The sequence below is a fragment of the Scatophagus argus genome, chromosome 2 (genome assembly GCF_020382885.2).
Source record: "Scatophagus argus isolate fScaArg1 chromosome 2, fScaArg1.pri, whole genome shotgun sequence".
In the NCBI taxonomy this organism is placed as follows: domain Eukaryota; kingdom Metazoa; phylum Chordata; class Actinopteri; family Scatophagidae; genus Scatophagus; species Scatophagus argus.
The window spans coordinates 20407898-20435739 of NC_058494.1; the positions used below are offsets into that span (position 1 = coordinate 20407898).

The 27842-nt window shown below is 40.7% G+C and overlaps 1 protein-coding gene across 1 annotated transcript; it reads right to left on the minus strand.

Moving 5' to 3' along the window:
• tet2 (tet methylcytosine dioxygenase 2) lies at positions 1-27842 on the minus strand. The gene is made up of 10 exons (XM_046416887.1): positions 27027-27842; positions 6574-9377; positions 6402-6492; positions 6194-6287; positions 5890-6098; positions 5512-5662; positions 5318-5407; positions 4881-5018; positions 4433-4778; positions 1-4239 (listed from the first exon to the last, which is right to left on the minus strand). Exons 2-10 carry the CDS (start codon positions 9332-9334, stop codon positions 2876-2878), a joined length of 5244 nt encoding a protein of 1747 aa, XP_046272843.1. The 5' UTR covers positions 9335-9377; positions 27027-27842; the 3' UTR covers positions 1-2875.

Consider the following 27842-nt stretch of genomic DNA (forward strand, 5'->3'; position numbering starts at 1 on the left):
TTCTTTTAAATAAATATACATTTTATTAAAAAAACACCCACATTTCAGCAATATCAGGAATGATATAATAAACAGCTTTCAAATAAACTGCATTCAGTACATTACAATACTTACAGTATTAATACCCATCCTTAATTCCATTTTTTTGTAGCATACCAAACTTCAGGAAAACAAGGGAAGCCTTAAAAAATAAAATGACAGGAAAAAGTTGCACCTTTTTTTTTTTTTTTTAATAACTTTAGTGTCTAACTGCAAAAAGACCAAGTGTGTATCAACTGCTAGCTTAACCTTTGAGCTGAGCACATATAGCGTACTAGTTAAGCCCAGAAAGTCATTCAAGTAATGTTGACTCACTCAGAAACACTCTGAAGCATCTTCAAGTATGGCTATGCTTTTAACCCGCTATATCTTAGACACCCCGGCTTTCTTAAGCACAACCTGCTACTGTAGCTGGGTCCTGTACAATGAAATTCAACATTTTTAATGGTTTATTTTACAAAAGTGGAACAGTAAAAAAAAAAAAAAAAAAAAAATTAGGACGTCTAATGTCTGAGCAAACAGGATACTATAACTGTAAACATTGCTGTGACAGTGAAAATTTACGAAGACTTCCTGGATAATCTAACCATGATCATTCTTTTAACCTGAACGAGCCAAAAGTAGATATGATGAGGATTGCTGATAGAGCTGTGGGTCAGTTTTACAGAACAATAAGAACCTACATCATTATTAAAGAATGAGTTGTATTCCTGTAATACAGGTTCTTGGTATGTACAATGTGACATAATTTATTTATTTATTTTTTTTAACACATTTACAATCTGTTTAAATAAAACGTTTTGTAATTCTTTATTACATATTTTTTCCTGAAAAAAAAAAACGAAGTGCTTCCAGAAAATGAATATGTTGAATCATGGGGTAAGTTGTTACTATAAAATGACAGTCATTCCATTATATATCGCATTAATTGATTCAAATAGACAGGGAAGAGAAATCATTATACAATTGCTTAGTGGTTATAAATAAATTTAACTATACACTGGCACAAAGATGTGCAACTATGTTAATCACTGCCCTGGTCTTGCCTCATAGCAAATGCAGATACATTGCTATTTATTTAGTCATTATCATACTTTCCCTTTAGTCAACTCAGTGCATATATGTTCAAATTACTTTTAAAAGATTACCACCATCCTACTAGCTAAAATATAAGTAAAAATTAAACTGGAGGAAAGCATGATTTTCCTCAAAAATAACTTTTGTCTCCAAGAAGTATAGGATTGGATTCAGGATGCAATGGCAAGTACCTGAATGAGAAAAAGACAAGATGAATACAGGCGATAAAGATGCACACAGAATTGAAACTGACATTGAAAATGTCCCTGATTTTACAGTAACATCAAAGCTTCAAGTCCAAGTAATACTTTATACCAGATCGATAAAAAAAGTAAGAAATGAACTTGTATGCCTTTTGGTGGCCTGAACATTAACTCTTATTAACATTTTAAAGTAAAATACAAAGGAAGAAAGAAAATGTGTTATAATCCTATTGCCAAACTAGTTTTGAGGTATATGACAGATTTGTACTGTACATTATTTAAAAGCCTTCTCACTGTCTCACATTGTATGTTTTTAGCACCCCATGATATAAAATCAGTTTAAACCCATAGAAATACAATGAAATAGGCTATTATCATTCTTTACAACACAAAATCTATAACAGTAATTCCAAAAGAGGAAATTAACTTACTGTACAAATCTTACCTGTTTATCTTACAGTTAGGTTGCAATAATTAAAGACCCCACAGCAAGCCAGCTGCCTTCTGAAACTGACGCTGAGCTTACCCTGTTTCATGTTCCTCAGTGTATTAAAAGCACATTTACTATGCACCACAGACATAAAACTACATGTAATATTCACAGTCCAGGTTTGTTTAATGAACCTAAGGTAAGGAGCATTAAAAACAGTCGCTGACAACAAAATAAACCTGGAAAAAACGAAATTAACACAAATGTAGATTTTTTTGCCTCGAAATATTAAAAATGCACCATTAGAATGGCTCAATTTACAGTATAAATGACAGGAAAGTGAAAGAGCACCAATACAATGATAGTTTTAAAAAATCTTTTTGCATGAGCTTGAAACAGTTTCATGGATTGCTTATACAACCCTCTCTTATAAATTCATCAATTGATTTTAGTGATGCTTAGAAATTAATTACACTCAATGTAGCAATATAGTATAACCAGATTTTATGATTTAAAAGTATAACCAAAACATTAAACATTAATTTAACTTTTAACTCTCATTATCAAAAAGTGCTCTAAGAAACATTGACTTGCCAAAAACCATTATGATGCTGATGATTTGACCACGGGATGAGTTTTTCAGTGTCCTTTTGACGTAAGTCATTGAGTATCACTCGTAGAGTGTGTTCTGGTTATAGTGTGAAGGCATTTGAATTAAAATAAATGGTAATAAGCACACACTTTAGCACCATGTACAAAGTCAGTGTTTTATGCTAAGGTGACATCTCCAAAATTCTGTAAGAAAAATAAAGCCACCAAAAATGAAACTTTGTTTCAATTAAAAATAGGTCCTTGTGTATCAGACTGAAAGCACCAGAGATTTTGACAGTGTGTATCTTGCAAAAGTTGCCAAACAAAAATAAATACATCCTTAGTAGGGTCATCTAGTAAAGCTTGGTTGTTAAAGAGGTGAAAGACCTGATGTGAAAAATGATCTCATCATATTACTGGTTCCGTTTTAAGCACAACACCTTATGGATAGGGAGGAGTGTGTAGATGAGGCAAGTGGTGCGTGTGCTCTTCGTCTTGAACAAAGCACCTGTCTTGTCTTCCTCATGAACATTTTCTACACAAACTGACTGTAAGGCCCTGTGACCTTGGTGAAGGCATATGGAGCTGTACTGACATAGGAGTTTGTGGTGCACGACAAGGACCCCTCCATTAGTGCCTTGATAAAACGCTTATAGGGAGGCTCCCCGGTGGTTTCTGATGACTCTGAATGCTCACGCTTCACCCCCTTTTTGCTGCCCTTACTAGGAGTCCCCTCACCACCATTCCTCTCTGCATCTTCCTCCTTCTCCCGAGCCTTCTCTGCCATCTTGGCTTCCCATAGTGCCAAACCATGCTTGGCTTCATTCATATTTTTGTGCTGGTAGAAGACCAAGGAGATACGTGTTGGGTGGTTGCGGTCTGGGTTTTTAAGGGGTGTTGTAGCATGAAGCTCCCGTTTTGCACACTCAATGAGGACTGAACCATGGGTAGGTGCCACTGCCACACCACCAATGTCAGGGTCCAAGAAGTTGTGCTCATTGTCTGACCACATCTCAGGCTTTTGTGGGGTTGTGGGTGTCTGTGGGGTTCCAGGTTCCTGCTTAATACCAGAACCCATGAGGCTCCCATTAAGCAGACCTAACCCTGACTGTGTTTCAGGGTTTAAACACCCACCACTTAACTGAGCAGAAAGCATTTGTGGACGAGGCATGCCCATCTCTGTCTTGATTTGCATATGGAAAGGATCTTGCCCTGGGGGTAGGATTTGAGGGCTTCGAGATAGGTATGGATTTTGGTATCCTCCAAACTGATTGCCTTTGCTCACAGCCACTGTATAGTCTAGACCTTCATGGGCAGAGGGTGCTCTTGAGAGGGGGTCCATGAATTGGGGATCTGAGGCCCCATTAGGACCATACGGGGCATACGACCTCATTGGATGAACTGGCCTCATGCTGCAGGCATTGTAACCATTGACCTGTAAACCTGGCTCACCATACCTTGGTGGATAATTGACCCCATAACGTTGTTGTATACCATACTGCTGCTCTGAGTAAAGCATCGGCCTCTGTTGTCGATACATGTCCAGGTGCTTTGGGTTTGAAGCATAGTATGGATGGTAATTGTCAAGGGGCATCCCTCCATTACATTGATAACCTGGGTATGGACGATTTGATCCATTAATATAAGAGTTTGGTACACTGAGCGGGGAGGGGTAAGGGCTAGCTGGTGTTGGCGGCTGAGGTGGATACATGCTGCCTGGCTTTGAAGTGCTAGGAAAAGCCCCAGGGTGGTTGGGAAACCTGGGGTAGCTGGCTGCATTTGTTGAGCCAGGATAAGGGGGAAGAATAGTCTCGTGCTGTTGTTGCTGATGATGGACCCCAAGCGGGTGTGTTAGCTGACTGGACTGTAGGCTTGCACCAACAGCACCTGGAATAAGTCCTGGAAAACAAAACCCCAAAAATACACAGGGCTAAGCAACAACAAAAAATTCTACAAATATCTAATCTTATGACACTTTTTGCCAATTCATTGCTTTCTGGTTTTTCAGTATCAATTAGTATGTTAGAAAAATGTCATTACAAAATATTTGGATCCAGTTTAATGAAGTGTATCATAATAAATGTTACTCTACCTGCCATAGGAGTGCTCTGAGTGATGTTTTCACAGGTGCCAGCTTTTGCCTTGGCCAGGAGTGCCTTGTCATTAGAGCTGTCCAGCATTGCATTCTTGTTGGCTGCTGCTTTCTTAGCATCCAGCTTTTTTTGCCGGCAAGACTTGGCGGGTTCTGCAAGCATGCGAACCTGGCGCCGGAAGGCACTGAGGACTTGGATGGCACCTGACTTGATCTTCTCCTGCTGACCTTCCTCACTGCCAAATTCATCAGTGCTGGAAGCCTTATAAAGAGGCAGTACATGGAGCTGCTCATCCTCTGGTATCTTTCCAATCTCACGGTTGTCCTCCCTTGTTAATGTACACACCTGGAAAAACAGGGTGAATTAAATACTTGAAGCCATGCTTCAATGGGATGTTAAAGCAATACAACCTACTTAGAAAGATGTATGCTTCCAAGTCTTGCTTACCACAGTGCTGCCGCCCTGCATGTTGTGGAGGTCTCTGTGAGCATGGGCACAGAAGTCCAGACAAGCAGTGACCCCAGAGAATGGACGGCCCTCTTTGAGCCCAAGACGACAATCTGTTGCTCTGTGTTCATGTTCCACCTGTATCCAGGAACAAAAAGAGGTATGCTAAATATGACAGTAAAGAGTCTTTGAAGGTCACTAAGCAATTGAGCTGGGAAATCTTTACAAAACTATTTTAGCATGTCAGTAGTCTCACAAATATCCATGCATGAGTAAGGTTTGACCTATTGTTGGTACTTTTGAGTTCTTTTGTGCAAGTTCTGTTACACACACATTTAAATAAAATAAAATAAAACATTTTCATCATATATTTTAGTAATAATAGTCATTTAGATGTAGGTGCACCAAGTTAAGAAGTAGTATACAGATATACTCACTTGGTTTCCATATGCTTCAGGTGCCAAAGTTTTATATAAGGGGGCTAATAAAGTTGCCAGATTTTGAAAGTTTTTCTCTATTCTTTCTTCCTGAAAGACAAAAATTGGCGGTGTTATGGTACCTTAATTAGTATTATATGAAAATTAAGCAAAGTGCACACTTAGATTAGTAAGTTTTTATCTATATGAAATACCTCTTTCATATCATCTCCTAGTAGCTTAAATTTTCTTGGTATTTTGCTCCGGGCAAATTTGCAGCCATTGTAGTACATACTCCAGGAGCAGCCAAAGGAGAAAGATGCTCCACAGGTGTCAGGATTTAATCCCTGGCATGCACAGGTCCTCCTAAAGGGTGAGAACAAAAATTTAATTGTGTAATTGTTGTTCAGGGTATTTGTTAGCCAGAATTGATGACTGTAGGTCAAATAGGAAACCCTTTTGACGAGATGCAAATAAGCTAGAAATGATTACAATAAAAATGGCCTTTAGAACAAAACAAAAACAATAAGTATATATACTAAATTAGTGTTGGCCACTTGGCCCTGTTTGCGTGCTGTAGTGCTGTTACTTACTCCTCATTGAGAGCGCAGCGTCTCTGTGTGAGGGCTCCATGCTTTGTTAGAGTTTCACTTAACTCGAGGTAGAGGCGGTCAGCCAGGCTGGGCTGAATGCCTTCCCAGACCAAGATTACTACAATGATGCAGGCTGTGTCACATGTATGACCAGTACGTTCCCGCACCAGCACCAGTAGCTTTTCTTCTACACTGGATCGACGAATAACCTAAAGCATGACAGGTATGGGAATTTGTTGAAACGCAGATATTTAAGGCAAATACAATTACCTACTTACATTTAATTTACATAACTGATATTTACCCATTTAGCTATGGGGCACCCCTGTGTGCTTTTCCCTTCTTTGCCGGTGTATACAACTTTCTCAATCCTGATGGCGCGACCACTCAGACCAGACCTTAAAAGCAGAGTAGAGGAATTAAACTAAATATAACTAATATTGTACAAAATGCCTATGAAATACACTCCATGTTTACTGTCATTTTTCAAGAAGTCAAAAATTGTGGTTAACCTTTTCTCCATCAACTCCCGTATACTAGGAACACTAGGCGCTGATCCCAAGTGAGTGTAGTATGGGCCTTCATCCTTCTCACTGATTTGTTCTAAAGATCATAAGGAACATACAGTAATATTTACACACAAATTGATCAATCATGTTTCAGACCCAACATCGTGAGACTTACCAACACAGTGGCAGGATGCAATGTCATATTGTGTTTTCATGGGAGTATCTAGTAGATTTTTTATAGGGGTATCCAATAGCTTCATAGGAGACTCTATAAAGCTTTGTAGGAGGTGTTCCTTCTTAGGGGTGGAATCAGGTGGTTTTTTTAGAGGTATATGGGTTGAAGCAGCTGCTGATGATTCCAGTCCATTCAGGCCCGCATTGGTTGACAGGACTGTCACAGGCCCGGAAGATTCCACCTTGACTTTATTTGATGAATTAATAACAAAGGATTTTTTCTCATACACTGGTGAAAGCTGATACTGCCTCAGGCTTTGTTCCATAGAGGCCAAGATACTTCCCTGCCTCTTGCTTTGCTCACACAGTGATTGTTGATTCTCCTGCTTGACTTGAATTCCACCTATGCCTGCTTCTCGCAGTTGTTGTTGCTGCTCCTGCTGTTGTGAAACGGGCAGCTCAAATCTGGGTCCATTTTCCATTTTCACAGCCCTCAGGCCATGTTTGGGGTCACTAATGCTTTGAGGGGGTGGAAGAGGGCCTTGACGCTCCTGTTTTTGTAACAGGTGCATACGTAGGGCTGCATGCCTCTGAAAGTCTCCATGGGCACCTACAGGTCTCAGAGGTAGTCGAGGTCCCCTTTGGAACTCAGTGCATGATATCTTTAGCTGTTGTTCAACTTTGGGATGGCTCTGCATTGATACTTGTTGGTTTATCGCACCTTCTGTTAAGTGAGGTTGTGACTGTGCAGAGGTCTGGGAGATGTCAGCATGATTGGGCTGGTGGCAGTGGTTGTTAGGCCGCTGTGGCTGAAATTGCTTGAGGTTACTATTGCCTGAGTTTGGAGGATACTGTCTTTGATGTTGTTGTGGTTGTGGCATTTCTGTTGTGTCGTTGTAACTGAATGTTGCATGCTTGCTGTGCTGGCTGTGTTGGTTGTTGGACTGAGCTGAATTGATTCTCAGGGGCTGGTTGGGTTGAAGCTGCTGCTGACCCGGCTGAGGCTGACTGCGAGGTCTGTAATTGGGAGACTTGAGTTGCTGCCCTTCAAATTGTGGTGGGTGGGACAGTGGACGTTGAAGATGACAGTGCTGTTGTTGCTGCTGTTGCGGTGTAGCTAAAAACCCAGGTGACAGTATATCCTGCAGGTCAGGGTCTTCACATAAGTGCTCTGACTGCATCTGGGTGCAATAGCGGCTGTCTGCCTGCTGATTTTGGGGGAAGTTACACTGCTCAGGCATCTGGCTGTGAACCTGGGGGTTAGCTGTTGACTGCTCTGATTGAGGCTTAGCAGGGAACCCCCTCCACATGTCCTGTTCTTGGGCCTGGGATGATGGGCCACTTGCCGGTCGCTGCTGGGAATGTGAAGAGTTAAGCTCTATCCAGCCTCTCTGGTGGGGAGTTGAACATGATACATTGGCTCTCTGCTGAGAGATGTTCTCCAGCCCATGTTCTAACCCAGTGTGGCGTGACTGCTGGATACCGGGCCCCATGGATCCAATATTGTCAGCTCCATGTGGGTTTTCAGTCATTTGTTTTAGGGTCTGGGGTTGAATCCCATACTGGTGGCCCCTGTCAGTGCCATGGTGCTGATGCTGACTAGACCTGGCTTCCTCACTTTGCCCCACCTTCTGTAATCCAGAGTTGGGAAAGGATCCATATCCACCTGTCTCTGCTGCCTGTAGAGGAGCATTTTGTTCCAGAAAAGAGTTCTGGTTAAAGTCCTGGTTGGCTTTCACATATATACCTTGGGGGTTTGTGTCATCTGTATAGCACTGTGGGCCATTTTGATGTTGTTGTGAGTTATTGGTAGTATCTGTAGGTGGTACAATGCCCGGGAGCTGTCCTAGAGACAGCTCCTGACCAGAGTAAGATTGTGGTCGCCGTTGATACTGCTGTTGTTGCTGCTGGTGATCTGCTTCAAAATTATTGGAGTATCCATTGACTACATAGTTGACAGAGTTATAACTGTTGCCCCCTTCAACATTGCCTGATGCCCCAGGCTGCTGTTGCTGCTGTTGTTGGATCTGGGCTGAGCTAGGCAATCCTGAGTTTGAAGAGAGAGGTCGAGCACTTTCACTGGGCAGCTTTTTTGCAAGTGAGCCACTGACGGCATCTAGCTGTGGCCCAGATATTTGTTGTGCAATTGACACTTGCTCAGGATAATACTGAGACAAGGTTTTCTCTAAAAGATCACCTGGAGTGCTTTCGATGGTTGAAGGGGGTGATATAGCACCATTGGGAATTGAAACCTGCTTGTTCCTTGGCAGATTGAAAATATCACCATTAGGAAAATTACAGTTCCTTTTGTCTAACTTGATCTCTGTCTGTGGGGTATTGCACTCAAATTCTGCTGCCTTTGTCAACTCAGGGAAGCTGTCCACCAAGTTGGAACTCATGTTGTCATTTCCTTTTATCTCAGAATTTACTTTAAGTTTTTTGGGCTGATGGACCAGTAAGGACTGGTCATTGAGTGTATGCTTCAACTCTCCATTCATCAATTCTCCATTCATCACATATGATCCTTGATCGAACAGCCCTTGTACTGAAGCAGGGCTGTGGCAGTTGTCCCTGTGCCTTTTCATGGAGTTGGCACCTGTGCTGGGTTTGTAATGGTTCCAGTTCGTATCCCCATTGATCTGCAGAGAATCTTCTTCTGAAGACTGGCCTCCATTCTGGAGTTTGTGAGAGATGTGAGATGTGTCAAATTGTGCTAATATCAGACTTTCTTCCGTCTCATGTCTGGCCTGTTCTGTTTCCATCTGGCCTGCTCAGAGTCCATCCACAGGCTGCCCTCTGTCCGTCCTGCAAGCCAAAATGCGGGAGAAGAATATTAGGTTAGAGGTCAGACTTAAAGTGATCTCATCCCTCAATCATGTAAAATCTAGATAGCAGGTAGAACATAAGCATGTTTTAAATATAAATACTAGGAGCATATTTCAAATTAACAGTGGGAAAATAAGAGAAAGCTGCTCAACTTTAAAATGCACATAAGGAGCACTGTGTACCCCATATATAAGTGTAATGAAGCAGGACCTTCTACACACCACAGACATATGCAGAAGACAATGGCATGGCAGGTCACTGTCACAAACTGTGCATTTTCTTAAATCAAATTTCTACAGAGAGTTGAACTTTAAAGTAAGATTTTTTTCTGTATTTGGTTTATCGGTCACAATACTGAAGGGAAAGAAGAAGAAGAATAAGAACAGTCTAGTTGATTGAAGGCAGTAGGATGTAAGGTTAATGTTCCAGATGGTAGATGGGAGGAGGAGTTGCTGCTTGTCAGCTGTTCAGTCGCGGTGTTTCTCACCCTTAACACATTGTATGTCAAATATGCAAATTATATTGGGCTCTCAAGTTTGTGGCCCTTTTTTCAGAGCTAGACTCACAGCATTGTTAGTTATAGTTATAGTTATATATATATCTATATATATATATATATATCGATAGATATACATAGATAGATAGTTACACACACACACCCACACCAAACTATTTTTTTGTTTTTGTTTCAGCTGAACGGACAAATTAAGCAATCGTGTCCACTTTCACATTTAATAGCCAAATTCAGATGCAGAGCCAGCTTTTAATTTTTATAACTTAGGAGATGTTGGTCTAGTAACAAAGTCATTTAATAAGAGTGATGTGTGGAAAATAAGACCTCTACATAAGATTCTACACCAAACAGACCTTACGGTTTCATTTTTGCCTTCTCTGTCAAAAGCAAATAGATTTCAGTGATTCCAGCACAACATTGATTTCTGTCTCCCTCAATTATTAATGCATGTCACATCTGCAGCATCTGCAAAACAATTGCAGTGCGCAGGCATAAAGGGCCGCAGTCTAATCCATCATAATTATGAGCAACTCTCCTGCAGATGCTAAAGGGATGGGGAGCTGATGAGCACCAAGAGGCAACCAGATTCAAGTTTTTAACAATAACAAAAAAGTGTGTTGGGCATTAAAGCTGGTTGGCAGGATAGAGAGGCTGATTGTACTGATTATGTAGACTCATGGTAACAGTATGCACTGCAAAACCTGTTGTTTGTCTTTAAAAAAGTATATATTTCAGTCAGAGAAAGTACAGTTAAGTTTATATCTTGCTGCATGTGTATTTTATGTTTCCTGTTTAATTTTATTTCCCTGGTTTTTACTTTCTTAACTGAGAGAAACACACTGACTGAGATTTTCCATTGCTGTTTACCCTGTTGTAATCAATATCAAATGCCCAAGCATCTTTTTGAACAAGCTGTGTTTTACCCCAGAGTTATTTTCCTCCATATGTTGAGGGCTAGAGAAGATGCATTTTCCAGACTTCTATTGTGTTTTAGAGGTTTTGTGTGCCTATGTACAAGCAGCTCTGCACCATCACATTCTGAATACTCACAGGAATCTGGAGGGTGTATGTGATTGCTTTTATTACCCAATAATACTATATTTTCTTCAGTTAAGTCAATATAGGTAATTAATCAAATCTTAACAAATTTATATATGCTGTTGAAAAGTCTACAGGTACATTCATATTACTCCTTTACCAGTTTTCAAAGCTTTGTGATGAATATGTTAGGAAGTGGATATGCAGTAACTGTAGCTATTCCTGATTAATGTCTTTAAACAACACTGTATGAACTAAGAAGTAAATAATGTCCTTGAAGCTCTGAGTAAAGTCTCGGGTCACAACTTCCAGCTGCTATGGTCAAATTCAGAAAAATATGCAAGACAACTTTTGAAAACATAATTGGAGCCAGCTTTAGATTCGTACGGAAGCCCCCACCCCCAAGTAACCCCACTTTAGGCTCACTATAAGCAGTCACTGATGTTTGGGGGTAGGGTGGGAGCAGAAAAAAATAGCTAAATATTTGAGGTACTATGGTATGTTTCATTTGGCATAATCATGCTCCATCACTGGGCTTGACTGTCACATCTGGAAGTGGTTACAACTGCTTGTGATTCTGATAGAAGGAGCTGTCGCCTCCAACAACATGTTTTATCCAAAGCTCTGTACCTGTTGTTAAAATGTTTGTACTGTATGAGCAGAGTATCCATTTTCAAGGTTCAGTTGACAGAAATTTTGAAAATGCTGGTGAATTAGATTTGAATGTACAGATTGGTAATAAGAGTTAGAGAAAAATTTATTATATTAAGCTATATGATTGAAGTATGTTATCTATGGGATCTTTGTAGACTGGACTAGTTTGCTCAGTTTCTTTGCAGGTCTTGATATGGAGCACCTACAGTTCTGGTTCACATGAAATATATGTGAAAATGTTATTGATCTTCTGACTAAAAACTTATTTAGTTTAGTTTCCCAATTCACAAAGTAATTCAAAGACCGAGCACTTTGAGAGACAGTATTATATAATAATTGTAATGATATAATCAGGTTCCTTAATTTGCCACAATCTCCAAAGTGGCCATGAGTGAGTCAATTAAAAAAAAGTAAGTTGTCGCAGTTGTGGCCCAGTTGACCAATCTGGACAACCTACACAGGAAACTGTGAGCAGAAAATCTGTCCAGGCAAGTGAGCTAGGAGACATAATCATCTCTTTCTCTCTGTCAATCACCCCTCCAGGACATTAGCAGCCCTCCAGACCCCCAAACTTAGAGTGCTAAATCTCCTCTAACGAGCCAAGCTGTTACAAGGGTGTCTGGAAGCTCTCGTCGTTGTCACAACAGAGCAGCCAGCTGCCTGTTAGCAGGTGGAAGAGGGAAGCAGCACAGAGAAAACAAAGACAGCTCAGCACGGTGGCTAGTGAAAATAGTTTTAGAGATATACATGCAAGATCACTTAGAGATATTGAACTACTTTGCATAGGATTATATAGAAAAGGTCTGATTTTTAAATGTCCCCACATTTCCCCTAGTTTAGTGGCTTTAACAACTGATTTAATTTATTAAGACTGACTACACACTGAAGACACTTAAGACTTAAACTTAAAACTAATTCCTCTAAATACAAGGATAGAAAAAAATGTGTTGGTAACACATTAGTTATATTCAGACATTACCAGAACCTGGAGAAGAAGAGCCTTATGAGCTGCTTGGGCAACAAGTTTCAGATCTAATTTCCCTTTTGCTGCTGTCAGACACAGATGGATGTAAAGTGCCACAGTGGGACACCACCACCAGTAGTGTAATCAGAAGAGACACCAAGCCTCTTAATGATGATGTCAAAGTTATTAAAATTGAAATGTGTTATTCTGACAAATCAGTATGAGAAAACCATGCGGGAATTGTGACATGTGCACGGCTCCATTTGATGAATGTCAAAAGGGGTTTTGCATCCAGAGGGCGTCTTCAATCACACAAAATAACATTTGGATGCTTTCAGCTATGCTAACGCTCTGCTAACCTCATAGAGAGTAGTGCAGAGTTACAGCGTTACCTTGTTGCAAATTGACCAAGAAAAGTTATTAATGACAAAAAATGTCTATATGACAACAATTTACTAAATGATCATTTCTCAAATATTTACTGAATATATACATCTGCAAGAAGTTATGTACTATGTATATTCACATACATAAAATACACTATGGGATCAGTGGTCCCCCCTTTGTAGCTATAACGGCTTCCGCTCTTCTGTGAAGGCTTTCCACAAGATTTTTCTGTGGGAATTTTTGCCCATTCACGAAGTAAAGCATTTGTGAGGTCAGACACTGATGTTGGACCAAAAGGCTCACAATCTCTGTTCCGGTTCATCCCAAAGGTGTTGGATGAGGTTGGGGTCAGGACTCTGTGTGGACCAGTCAAGTTCTTCCACACCAAACTCATCCAACCATGTCTTTATGGAGCTTTGCTTTGTGCACTGAGGCACAGTCATGCTGGAATAGAAAAGGACTTCACCAAACTGTTGCCACAAAGCCAGAAACATAGTCTACCAACATGTCTTGGTATGCTGAAGCATTAAGATTTCCCTTCACTGTGATTTCCCAGCACAACCCCTGAAAAACAGCCCCATGCCACACCTGAATTCAATAATAAAGAGGTTTGTCCCAATACATTTGTCTAAATAGTGTATGTGTGAAAATTTGTTCAGGAAATTAAAATCTTTCTTTTTGCAGTGAACTCAACACTCAATAAGGGACAATTAAGCTCAGTTTGGTTTGAGCAAAAAAAAGACTAAACTGACGCTCCCTCCTTTTTTGAACTCTTTCAAGTAGAAAGCATCTGATCCCTGAAAACGTAACAATGAGGTAAGCGGGTGAATACCACTTCCCGACCCCATGTGACTACTCCTTTGTTTTGTCTGGTCCTTGGTGCAGTCTGTAAATCAGTAACTCAAGTCAAGAGGTGAACACTGGTGCTAAGCTGCTTTCAGTGCAGCTCCAGTCCTGCGGGACACTCCAGGCTTTACAAAGGACCAAGCAGAGCCAAGCAGCTTGTCACAGTTGGATACACCCACACTGACAACAAAAAAAAAATCTTTGCAAACCCAGAACAAAGCCAGAGAACCCAGCTGAGTGTGCGTGCCTGTACGCGTACAAACATACAAATACACAAACACACACCAATTATTACGCAATGTTGTAAGTCCAATTCTGGCTGCTTGCTTTCAGACATTTGGAGTACTGGCTACATCCTCTTAATTATTTATGAGATGTGATTCACAGGGAGATCTATTTTTGCTTCATAAGTAGAGCACTAAACTAAACCAGAGGCACAGCGTTGCAGTGGCTTTCGTGTGGATGCCTTCTGGAAGTTATAATTCTTTGATCTATTTTGGCTTTCTTTCTGGTAGCTAATGTCCACCAGGAAAATGAGCACTTTGTTTCAGTTTATGATATGACTTAACTTGTTTGGCTTAAACTGAATTCCCAGCAAAGCCTTCTTTTTCCCTTTTAGAAGTACATTTCTTTGTCTCTGTATGCTGTTGTTTGGTTTCCGTCCCTCTTCCACAGCCTCACCTACAATCTTCTGCCCTGTAATTACACTTTTAGGTTCTTCTGTTCTTCTATCTGCTGTCATCTACTTCCCCCCGTTCAGTCTATCATCCAGCCTGTGCAGCTATGACCCTAGCTGCTAAGTGCTGTTGTTGAAATCTAGACAGTTATTGTCCCTGTAGCTACACATTTGTTGGCATTTATAGATGGTCACTTGCTTTAGTGCTTTGAAGCCTGGGGCCAAGGGTGGACTCTTGGACACAGTGTGATCAGTGTTGTAAAACAATGGACACAGTTTGCATAACAGTCATTTAAAGGCAGCGCTTAATGCACATGACAGTAGAGCCTTATTTTCACAGTTAAGAGTCTTGTTTTTAACATAGCTTTGCTTTGCCAAATACTATAGCAGCTTGTCAGCTCTTTTCTGTTGCCCATCAGACTGCTAAAAGATGATCTTTTAGCCCATAGAATACAAAATTGAGCCATAAAATCGCAGGTATCATAGGTATTTAATCCTATTTAGTCCAGTCCTGTTTTTTTTTCAAAATGCAAATATAACAAACTTTAATGCCATGGACTCACACTGTGTTTTTGTTATTCCCAGAGAGAGCCAGTGAAATATGAGAGCTGCCATAGTAGATGGGGTTTATTTGGCGTGACTTGGCAGCCTTATGTGACATTCACCACTAACGACAGCTGCTGGGAAACTCAGGTCTCTGCACTTTTACGTTGAGACAGAGTCAGCCAGGCTAAAGAGTGCTGCTGTTTAAGAGACAGAGAGAGAGAGAGAGGGCAGAACTGTGGAGCAGCAGTGTAAATCAAATGTGCCCTTGCCAAGCCACACCGCTGTTTTGCAGAATAGTCCCAAGAGTTTAGTCATAATCTCAAGTGTACATTTCCTTTTCTTTGCTGAAATGGGCCCATTCGCATTTTCCTGTTTGAAAGATAAGAACACGGAGTGTGCATCCAGTCCACAGACTGTAAATTATCAGAGCACTTAGTAAAGGTAAAACCCATATTCCTGATGAACTGATTTATAACAAACTCTGCTCAATACTAATATTCATTATAATATGACCTGACATGATATTATGTTTCTAACTATAGTATAGTCTGCTACTCTGAGCAACTTTGCTAGTCATTTAGGTCCCGGGACCCACAAAATGAATACCTCTTGTACTGAATATAAGCATAGACACAACTGTAGTATTGGTAATGTACTTTGAAAGCCACTCTTCATATTTGTATCACACAGCATTTAACTTTCATGTAATTGCATGTGAATGTATCAAAATGAAAGCAACTGATTTGAAATATTTTTATTTCTGTTCTGGTGTAATATTTTAGAAGTTTCATGACAGTCCCCATTTACTCACTTTAACATTGTGCAGACTATGCCAAATAAGTGAATTAATCTCAATGTATATTAGCAATTTCGTGTTCTCTGTCCAAAGCAGCAAAGCCGACTAGCCTAATTTGTGCCACCATGTAAGATCCTTAACTTAAATTTTAGCAGTTTTAGTTTGACTTACCTCCCTCTTCTTACTCATTTATACAAAGAAAATAATGATCTGGAAAAGGAAATGGTGATGAAACTAAGTCAACGTTTCTAACATAAATTTTGATGATAATGGATGTCAGAATGTAGAGATACTGTAGTGACTGTATTTGTTGACAGACCACAGTGTGCCAGTTCAGACTGTATGCAACAGAGCTGTGAGTGAAACCTCATCCTTAGCAACCTCTACCAGTGTAATTAGGTCAGATGACTTGCATTCTAAAGTGTTTTAAATCCCACCCGCAAATAGAGAGCTGGACTCACTGCTGTGCAAACCTCATGACCTCTGAGAACATTTTCACAACTCTGCATTCCAGCTGGATATGTAAACAACTAAGATGCAAAAACAGAATTAAGGGTTCTGAACTATGACTGAATTACTTTCTGTTACTTATTATTGTGATCACTGAATTCTCGGCACTTCAGACATGTACTCTCAACCCTGAGCTGAGCAATACGGACCAAATCAAATATCACAATCTCTTTGACCAAACACATTACTGACTATTTAGAGACGATTGTTGTCACTCTCAGAAAATGTTAGCCATATTAAAGTTCATGACATATGGCTGACACATGAACGGAGGGGTGTTAACTCCACTGGAGAGAGTATTGAGGTGTGGACTGGAAAGCCTGGATGGTCAGAACACACCACCATGTGAAGTGCTGGTGGCATGTGTTGCGGCTGATGGTCAAATGCCACTCAGGCACGATACGACAGATGTTCATTCATGCTCTGGATCTCACTGAGTCTCAGTCAGGCAACCTCCACTTGTGATTTATGTCACATGGCACGCTCATGCTGTGCGCACAATGCCCTTTCACGTGGTTGCTCGTGCCCTCGTTTTCTATCAGTCTTAACATATGACACTCTCCAGCCCGGCTAAGAAACAAATGGCCCCTGTGTCTGCAGTCATATTTGTTAATCCTCAAAATTTATGTGCTGACCAAATCATAATAATATTTTCTTCAAAGCACTTAGATCCTGCTACTATTCTGTCTTATGAGTAACCCTAGCAACATGTGGGATCTGCCACCTGATAGCACTACACACAGAGAGGAAATACCTAAATAAATCAACATGAAAGTAAAAAGTAGACCACACATGCTGGTAAGAGCACTATGCCATCTTGCCCTTACTTTTGTTAGATCAATAGTTTAACATTTTGGGAAATATGTTTGTTTTTACATATGCTAAGCGTGATATCACTCTCATGCCTGTACTGAAAATATAAAGTTACTTCAGGAAGTCACTTCTCATGGCCAAGACGTTTGGCACATAACTTCACACATAAAACCACAACTTACACTTTGGTTTTTTTGTGCAATTAACAAGTAAGATATACACTATATAGACAAAAATATTGGGACCCGTGACCATTACACCAACCGGGACTTTAATCGCATTGCATTCTAAATAACTAAACAGCTTTCCAGCTATAACAGCTTCCACTCTTCTGGGAAGGCTTTCTGTGTTTCTGTGGGAATTGTTTCCCATTCATGCAGTAGACCATTTGTGAGGTCAGGCACTGATGTTGGATGAAAAGGCCAGGCTCACAATCTGTGTTTCAGTTCATCCCAACGGTGTTCGATAGGCTTGAGATCAAGGCCATGGAGCTTTCCTTTGTGCACCGGGGCACAGTCATGCTGGAATAGAGAAGGGTCTTCCCCAAACTGTTGCCAAAGTTGGAAGAATAGCATTGTCCAAAATGTCTTGGTATGCTGAAGCATTAAGATTTCCCTTCACTGGAAGTAAGGGGCCGAGCCCAACCACTGAAAAATAACCGCATTCCAATACTTTTGTCTATATAGTGTATATTGTAACAGCTGATGTGACTGTGTTCAGATAAGCTAACCAGCTGCTGGATAGAATTTCAGATTTAACATTTAGACATTAGACCTATCATGATAAGGTGTAGCACTGTTTTAAATCACGGTTGTGCAACATACTTCATCCATACAAACCTTTGGTTTTTGTGGAACCATCTGTCTCACTTTGGTGCATTTACAGCTGCTGTTTTATGTTAAGATTGGGTGTTCTGTTGTATGTGTGGCCACTGAAGGGATGCAGATGCATTATGTGTGACTCGTGTTGGCTTTGTTAATAACAGCAAAGGTCTCAGCACCGTACAAGCTCAGGTCTAGTTTTTTTTGTGAGTTAGTGCAGTATAGCTTCCTGTTGATGCACAGTGGCCTAATCACCACACTGTGACACGATGATGGCTGAGTCACATGGCACCCCGGAGCAACAGATCTCTGTTTTTTTTCCCTCTTCTGTCCCTTCCTCCCTCCTTGTTGTTGACCACATTTTTGCAGGTAAAATCTAAATCTGCCTGGCTGAGAAACTGAACACTTACGAACAAATTAATCTGCCTCCTCAATATGACATGAAAATCTCCTTATAGTTCAGTGCATCAGTTGTGTTTATATGATCTAGTGACCCTTTGTCTCATTTTCACATCTTTGCTGGTGTGTTGGGGGATTTTCAGTGTTGAATACATGCAAATGCTATTCAGTATCTTGATTTACTCATCTCTAAAAACAAGATTAATAGATTACGGGAGAAACATAGAGACATACACTCTCTGTAATGTCCCCCCAAGAGAGCCTCCTCCCCCTCCATAAGAAGAAAGGGTCTGTGTAATTTACATTGTTCTTTATGTCTAATGCAAGACAGATGTGGCTGACTTGTAGAGATTCCCATTGCAGTCCATGCACTTCAATGGCTTTTTGTCTCATTTAATTCTTTTAATGTGTTTAACTAACTGTTGTATTGTTTGAGAAAATTAATTTGAACTACTCAGAATTGTTTTATTGATTTCATTCAAGAGGCTATTGGGGAAATCTAAAGCCTCAGTTCTTGAGAATCATCTTTATTATGTGAACCTACACCCAAAAAGGGTGTTAAGGGGGATATCAGTCCATTTTTAAATTCACCTTTTCGCTAAGTGAAAACCAAATCTACAGAATTTATAAACAAATTCTAAACTATTTACCAGCCATAAGTAGATAAACTGGTGATTGCTGGCAGATGGATAGCTAACAAATGGAGCCCGAGGGTCTCAAGGTGGGCTGTACATCTTTTCCTGTAAAGATGATATACTGAAAACTACTTTCATTAATAGTTGACAACAGCCTAAAATGTTACACCAGGAAGTGAAGCTGAAATAGTCAACTTTTGGAGACAAAACGCGAATAATACATTATGTGCAGTTCTTATTTTGGTAAACTGGTAGACCTCCCTCAAGGTAAAAAGATAAACAGAAAAAAGGGATAAAGACAGGAAAGATAAACTGGAACCATAATAATAAGCCATATCCAAGTGCTCAGAGCCATAATTAAGAAGAATGTAACACTAATCCGAGATTGTTTTATTGAGTTCAGAGGGCTTTGTCTTTGTGGAGCTCAGGAAGCAGCTGAGTTTTTTTCCTCATACAAAGCCACAAGGTTCTGCAGGAATCAGTGATTTGTTATTTGATGTTGTTGGTTATGTTGAGTCTACCTCTCAGGGCTGCACTGGCCAAATTGTTGATATCACGTTTTGGTAGTTTAAGATTTGTGGTGCTGAATGTGTGAGCAATACCCAACGTGTCATTGAAAACGAAGGAGGTTTCAACACACACACGCACACAAACCCTGCAAAAGTGAGAGGTGACAAGTTCTTGAAATTGTTATGAATAACTCAGTAGCTTTTGTTGTTCGGGGCAAACCCCACCTCTGTGCATTGCAGCATTTCTGACACAACTTGTTTAGCAGGTATTCTGGGAAGACAGTAAACGCCCTCATGCAAAACATACTGGCCTAATGCTACCATTACATTCTTCTTTTCAGTCTTATCTGTTCGAAATTTGAGTTTTCTTTTTTCTGTCCTACGTTTAAAATTGTTTGTTGAAAGAGTAGACAGTAATATATTTCTTTACAATTTATTTATTAAAAAATAAGAATATGTTATTTTGGCTACTACTGAAGCCACCCAAACCGTTGCTGATTACATGCCACAGTGCCATAGATCAAATCTATCAGCAGTGTCTTTGCACACACACATGTCATTGTAGACTGTTGCCCAGAAGAGGTCAGTTGTGATAGTAGGCACCCGTTGAACATTAGCCCAGACCTGACTTCATGAACCTGCTAGTCTTAGATTTTTTTTTCCTGTTTAATTGGCAAAACCTGAGAAGAAACCCTGCCTAGCTGGGAAGTACCCTGTGCAAAGTTTACACAGAGAGTCTAAACTATGTTCTGTGTCTTCAAGCTGCTGCATCACATGGAGACTCTAATTAAGAAATGGGCTTCTGAGCATACAAACCCTCTAACCCGCCCCCAGCCTGCTCCTCACAATGCTGCAATTTTCCATCCAACCTGCCTTGTCTCTTTACCCCCCTCCCTTCCAAACCTTTTGTCTATGCATCAGTCAATATATATAGCTAACTTGATGAACTGTGCGCAGAGCAAAGTTAATTTCTTTCAGAGTGCATGGTAGCCATGGCGACCATCTTATGAGTGCTCCAAAGCCCATCTGGTCTAAACATTACCCCAGCACGGCTGACTGCAGAATAGGCTGCTTTGCTGTGGTGCGCACATGTGCTTTACCCATTGATCCAGCCAGTAAATCAATAGTGCCACATATTCAGAAGCCTACATTTGCACTTGTGCGAATCAACACCTTTAAAATTGCAGTTTAGAAATGCACTCAGCTGCAAATTCTGAGGAAAGTTACTGAATGAAATTAGAAGATACTGTAGTAGCCCTTAGGTGAAATAGTAAGAAAAGGAATACATTATGCAGACCTTTTCCTTGTCTCTTCATTTTCCCATCCACTACAATTTAGAATTTTGGCAAACACTGTTTCTTCAATACAACTTCCAACTTCCAAGTCTTGGCATGCGATTAGCTAACAGGCACATTTATTTAGCAAATATTTCCTTTCTGTTTGCATGATTCAAATCCAAACCAGGTTCCAATTAAACAGGAAGCGGAGGTGAACAGTAAACAGAGTGAAGGGAAACATTATGATAGAAGGGAAATTAAAACACGGCACACAGCATGGCAGTGGAGGAACTCTAAATGAAACAATGGAACAATTACTGTACCAAGGCAGGCTCCAGTTTCATGGAAGAGTGAGCCACGGATAATGCTTTATCTTACACAAAAAGGAACTATGGTCATCTAGTATCTTCTCTGTTCATGAAACATGAAGCCAAAAATATTCTGTAGTGATGCCCAGAATAACTTTAAATAAGAATTACCGGTATTTTATATGTGCTCATTATTTATCTGGGAAATGGATGTAGTGATATTTCTTCCCTTGTTGGTTTCTAAGCAGCCTGACCTAAGCCACTGTTGCTAAGCTCCCTTTTTCCCTCCATTGAGTGGGAGGCACGTGACTCTCTCATTGAGTGGAAATCAAAAACCTCTTCCGAGTGAAAGATATGTTGACACTGCACTGTGTTTGTGCCTACCACATCTATAAGATTGCTATTTTGATAGGGAAGCTGGTATACCGACTGTACTTTGACATTGTGCTAGAATGCTTCATATTGTCCCATTCTTGAGTCTCCTGAACCAGGGCTGAAATCAGAACCTTTCCCCAATAAAAATACATATATGGAGACAAACCTGTCACATTGAGCAGTCTGTCTCAGAAAGTCACCAGCTGTTGCACTGGTACATTCCACTTCAGAAACCTAATATTGAGTCTGAGCCACTTGAAGCCCTCAGAAGTAGTTAGTGATGTCATTCAGAGCCTTTGGAAGGGTTACGCTTCTAAATGACATTCAGGACCAGCTGTCTGTCTTTGTGCTCCTTGTGTAGACAACAGGGGGCCATGGGGCCTAACCTTTTCAGTGACAGCTCCTAGCAGCAAAACTGTTCATATCTGACAGCCATTTTAGAAGAGGGCAAACAACCATCAGGAGCAGTTGTTTAGATCAACCCACTGAGATTACGCTATCACGATGGCGCTTTGTAGAGCATGAGTCAGGTGAATTAGCCATGGATATTCTTTTTTTCAGTTATTGAATTTGAACAGAAGATGCATTTTGATGAGGTATATATATATATATATGAAATGTCTCTTCTTCTTTTGGTCCGCAAAGGTTTTTTCGGTCCTCAAAGCTAACCTTTCAGGGTTAGACCTGTGACAAAGCCTATTGTCACAGATTTGATTTAAGTGGAACTGATAGCCACTGTGACACAAAAGTCTTACAAAGGGTACGGTCTTAGCATGTGGTTAGGTCACTTTTCAAGATTTGTAAGGCATATTGACAGCCTGTCTTGCAGTTTTGCTAGGTGCTACTCCACACATTGTTAAGTTTGTGTGTGGAAAGTGACATTTTCGCTGGTAAGGATGCATCTTTCTCTCTCCCATTTGGACGCACTAAATTCTTTGCCTGCATACGTTCATCTCGTTGCCTGATAAACAATAACCTTTTGACCTTTCCTTTCAAGACCTCATGCTTTACCTCATTTAAACATTCACAAAACATGATTTTTTCCCAACTTCAGTACAGTAGAAGTTCACCAAATTCTGGTCAAGCTTTTCTCAAATCTCAAATCTTGAAGCATAACGGGGAAGCTCCAATGTGATCTAAAACTTGTCTTTACCAGTGTCTGTTCACGTGTTAGGCTTGTTTTTTTGTTTGTTTGTTTTTTGCATTGAATCAATTTTTTTTTTGCAAATTTTGTTTTCAAGTCCAAAATAGTTTGTTTTTTTTTCCATCTGACTTGACACAAATCTTTGCAGCCAGTTTAATCTCCTGATGTGGCACTTTTAAGGAGCTATGCGCTATCAGAGTGGCAACAACATGAAAAGAAAAGGCCAGCTCTCAGGCTCGCCACGTTCTCGAACACCGACGCTGTTGTGTCTGTGGCTCTTAATTTCTTTTTTTGTTTTCTTTATTCTTAACTTTTACTAGCGGAACCGGCGAGTATTCAAGAAGACTGTCCAAGCGCAGGAGAGGCGTTCCGGCAAGAGGCGGGAAGAGATGCTATTCGCTTTAGGGTTGTTGCGTAACATCTCGCTTGCCTCTCTCTCAGCGGAATGCCAGGATAGTGTTTGTAAACAGAGCGGCCATGTGTGTGTGCTCACGTGGAGGAAGCTTTTGAGTCGCTGCCCTCACTGCCTCACCCCCGAGGTAAACCCTGACATCGATACATGCTCACAGGGCCAGCAACACTCCCTCCGGCCCTGTGCCACTCAAACAGAGCCTTATCACTCTCACGCCATAATAACACCTCAGACCACGGAGAAAAAATCCGCTTGTCATCTTTGGGATTCTGAGTGTATCTGATGCGGCGATTACTGGTGACATTTTTGTATCTCAGACTCATAAAAACATTTCACATTTCCACTGATGACCAATAAACCACTCCTAGGTTGTAATCACGTCATGCTCTCTTTAACAAGGAAGGGCATTCATGGAACAGAAAGCAAAAGATTCTTGTAGTTGATTTGGGTCAATTTGGTTTGACAGTTAATGGTTACTGATATATTTATTTTGTGATTTAGCTTCTTTAATTTATATAAAAAAAGCACATGACTCTCCCAGATTCACATTGTTCAGCAGTAGGCGACAGAATTGGTCAGCATATAAAATTCGGTTAAACATCCGATAACTAGAAAAGCTCATATAAATACAATGCTAAATGGAATAGCATGTGGTGTGTAGCTTAAACTCCACAGATATGTCTGAAGCTAAAGCTTTTCTTCTTTCATAAGAATGCAAACTTTTACTGCTGTTGCACTAATGTCAGAAACTTCTGTGCAAATGCTTCAAAATGTGTGTGAATAAGCGAAAACTTTTTGGCACTGAGATTCCATTGCAGAAACACCTGATTGTGGTTTGCTGCTTGTCTCCTGCTCTCCATAGAAAAACAACCCCCAACAGGAGACAAGAGGGAAATCAATATTGCAGAAATCAATACAACACTCAGTATCTCGCCATTTTGTCTCAGCAAAGCAGCCGAGCGATGACCAACCAGCCAGCCAGCTAGCAGGTAGTGCAATCTAAAATGTCTAACCTGCCAGTGGGCCTGTTTCTCTGTGTCATTTGTGCAGCAGCCCCTGGGTGGAAATATGATGCGTGAGCTGGACAGAGCAGGGTCAGAGGTTAGGGCTTGGGTAAGGGCTTGGGTATTGTAAGTGAACAGCATTGTTGTGGGACGCTATGGCAACTGGACATTCTTCCCAAAGGTGATATTGTCTTTGCCCTGGGAGTGACATAAAGGGGACTTACGGCCATGACGAAGGAGCAGTCCAGCCGCATGGCTTTATCTGTAGGTGTGGATGGATGAGAGCAGCCATGTGCATGTGATTGATCTATCTCGCCCTTCCCCCAACTCAGCCCTCTATAGGCCCATTAATGCTCTGGTGCCTTTTCAGTTGCTGATGTAACAGCAGCCATGCATGGGCTCATGAAAACACCTCCAGTAAGACTGTGTGCTTGTTTCTTAATTTTAGAATGTGGCACCATTACGCAAAGTTGCTGTTGTTGTAGTAAGTTGCACAACCCCACTGTGACAAAAGGTAATAATGTGCCATCATTAGCAAGCGGTGCACTGGGTTAGATGCATATCAGAAATGAGTTTGTTTATGTTTAATGTGCTTAACTGTTAAAAATAAATCAAGGAATCCAAAACAGACCACTTGATAAGACACAAGATACAAAACTACCTCATTGTTGGCTAGTTTGAGATGTTCAGCCGTGTTTTATCTCGAGGGTTGGGTAAATAAAATCTAAAAATATCCAACCTGCGTGACCTAATTTGGTCTTTCACATGAGACACACACACATACATAAAAAAAATACACACACAAAATCATCTGATCTCATACAGTCACAACATACTTTAGGAATTCTATGGAGGACGCCCGCGCTTAAGCACTTGTGTTGACACCGCACAGTCAATGACCATACTTGCCTTATCAAAACACAGTCATGCTGTTGCGTCAGAGGACTACACCAGCACTGTCGGTTTGAAAGTTGCATGACTGCTTATAAGGACCAAGCATGGAATTCTCTTCCACTGCAAGCAGGAGGGTTTTTTTTTTTTTTAAGTGTACGGGCTACATGGCTCTGCAAAGACAGCCACAGAAATGCAGCATGTAAACACAAACATCTCAAAACAAATGCCTAATTCAGAGAGGGGAAAGTGAGCGATTGGCTGCTAGAGAATAATAGTCTTCTTTGTCTGTCTGCCATCAGCTGTCCACATAAAGGCTTGGTGATTGTCTTGTGGTCATTTGACAAGCAACTGACTTTATTTCGACTTCACTGGCTCTTCTTCCTCTCTATAGCCCCCTCTATGCATACATTTCTCTCTGTAACTGTCATTGTTTTTACTGCAGCAGTCTTCTCCAACAGCTTTAAAGTCTTCAAACATTAATCTGAATTCCCGCGTTGCTCCTGCAGACAACCCAGTTGAAGGCCAGTTATTATTGCCCACCTTGCAGGCAAGCCTTCATTTTGCTTTTTACCTGAGGCCATGTGGTTACATTACGACTGTAGTCAGTAGAATACACAAGCCCAATACACAAACCCAAGGGAAATCAGTTATATTCTAAAGGACCATTCAGATGTTAATCTGAGAGGACCACGAAAAAAAACTAACAACCAATTAGCCATTTGCTAATTGAGCTAAGACCTGATATCCCAAAACAAATCTGAATTTACATGTTCTTATCATGTAATTAATAGTGTATTTCTTTTAAAAAATTAAATTCCCGTGTTCCATTCCATTCCTGTGTTTAATTTGTCTATCTGTGCAAGTAGTTTGAAATGTGTACGGATCACACAGAAGCACATTGGAAAACACACACACACACACACACACACATTCTTCTTTGTATTGTCAATAATCTATTTGTCAATAACTTTGTTTACAAAGAGCACAGCAGTCTGATTGTGACCTTTAACTGCTTGTGCTGCCTTGAAAATATACAAGAGAAAGAAAAGGTTTAGTCAGCTTCTTTGAGTACTAATATGTTTGTTACTGCTGTCTGGATACAACTCCTTGTTTAGGCTCTAGTTTTTAAAAAAAAGAGGTAAAACCTGCTCCAGAATTACCATCTTGTTCTCTCAGTTAATGGTGCAGTAGGATTGAGTTTCATTTCCCTCAGAGCTTTCTGACCTTGTCTTCCTTCACCACACTCTGCCACCACAACTCTCTTCTTCTTTTTTTTTTTTTTGCCTCTCCTTGGGATTTGCCTTTGTGTCTGCTTGTCATTCAGCGGTGAAAGCAATGAAAGCTGATTAACAGAGATACACAAAGCCAGAAGCTATTCTAGCTCGACTGCTGTGCAGACGCTCTGCACTTACTGCCGAACACATCCAGGATGTACTTTTACTCTTCTACGAACAGTCTGAACAGCACACGCAAACACACAGCCGTGCATATAGAAAGTAAGAAGCTAATGAGGGTAACACTGCCTCCATCTAAACATAACCAAAAAAAATCATACTTCTGTAATGGCTAATAATTACACATAAATGCAAAAAAAAATGCAATACCCCCCTTAAAACAAATCCACTCATACAAAAACACACTCAAATACACATTTGATAATTTGTGCAAAAATGTTTTGTTTTTTGTTTTTTTTTAAAAAAAAGCAGGGTTGAAATGTTAAGGAAAGAAAGAGGGTTTCATGCAGGCATTTAAATTATGCTTAAACTAAAAACTCCTGAAGAAACAGTCTAAGTACACCATTTTCTATGATGCATTCAAAAGCAGCAAGAAATGTTGAGTGAACGCAACACAGGAAAACACAGAAGGTGTTGTTCAGTTAGAGCCGGCAAAGGAAAAAAAAAAAAAAAGGAAAGAAAATCGTCAGCCATGTTGGAGTAGCTTTATCTAATATCCCCTCCTTATTATGTTGGCTCTTGCTTTTACGGTGGGGGACATTTGCTATTCCTCGCCTGCTAGACAAAACACCAAAAATAAAAAATAAAAAATACACCCAAGGTTAAGAAGAACAGGGTAAGCAGAGCATTAACACACCGAGCAAACTCTCACCTCCTTTTCACGTCCCTCCACTTTGTAGAAATTCCAACAAACCGTCTAGATCTCCTCTTTAACAAATCCTAAAGGGCAGCCATCTTGCCTCTTTCTGTTCTTCTATGAAACAGACTATCCTCCACATCAATATTCATGGAAACCAGTCTGACGTCAGCTCTCATCATCAGGAGAAGCCCGGGTGTCGCTGTTTGCCGGCCCAAGAAGCGCACTCATATGTGACTCTGGTGTAAGGGAACAGAGGCACACAGAGCAGCCAAGATGTTGCTGCAGGTCGGAGGGGAAGAGCTTTGCCTTGCTGGCAAACTCAAATAATCACAAAATCACTTTCCTGCTGGGTCCTTCCCACACAAAGAGACAGGTTTTCTTTCCCTCCTCTGCTCCCTCCTCTTTTTTCTTCTTCCCCTTAGCCGCACACAATAGTGAACAGTATATGATGGCTGCCCTGAAGCACTGGAGTGGATTCAGCGAGCAGGAGAGGACTCCTCCCCCACTGCACTTTATGCTGAATATTGCACTGGTCTCAACTGTCTGACTGTGGCAGAGTAAATGCCTCCACCACCCCCTTCCTTTTCTCAGACAGGAAGCGGAGTGATTCAGGGTTTTTCCCTCCGTTTTCACTCGGTCTGCCTTGACTTCCTTCTTTCATTTTCTTTCTTTTCTGTCATACATAAATTCCCCTGCGGTGTAATAACACTCACTTTGGAGACCATTACAGCAACAGTCGGGGGCGACCAGTTTAGAGTCCAATCAGTTGAGCAATGCACTCATTTCCAACGGCCGTGTCTTATTTTGGAATCCCTCGGCTGTCCGACC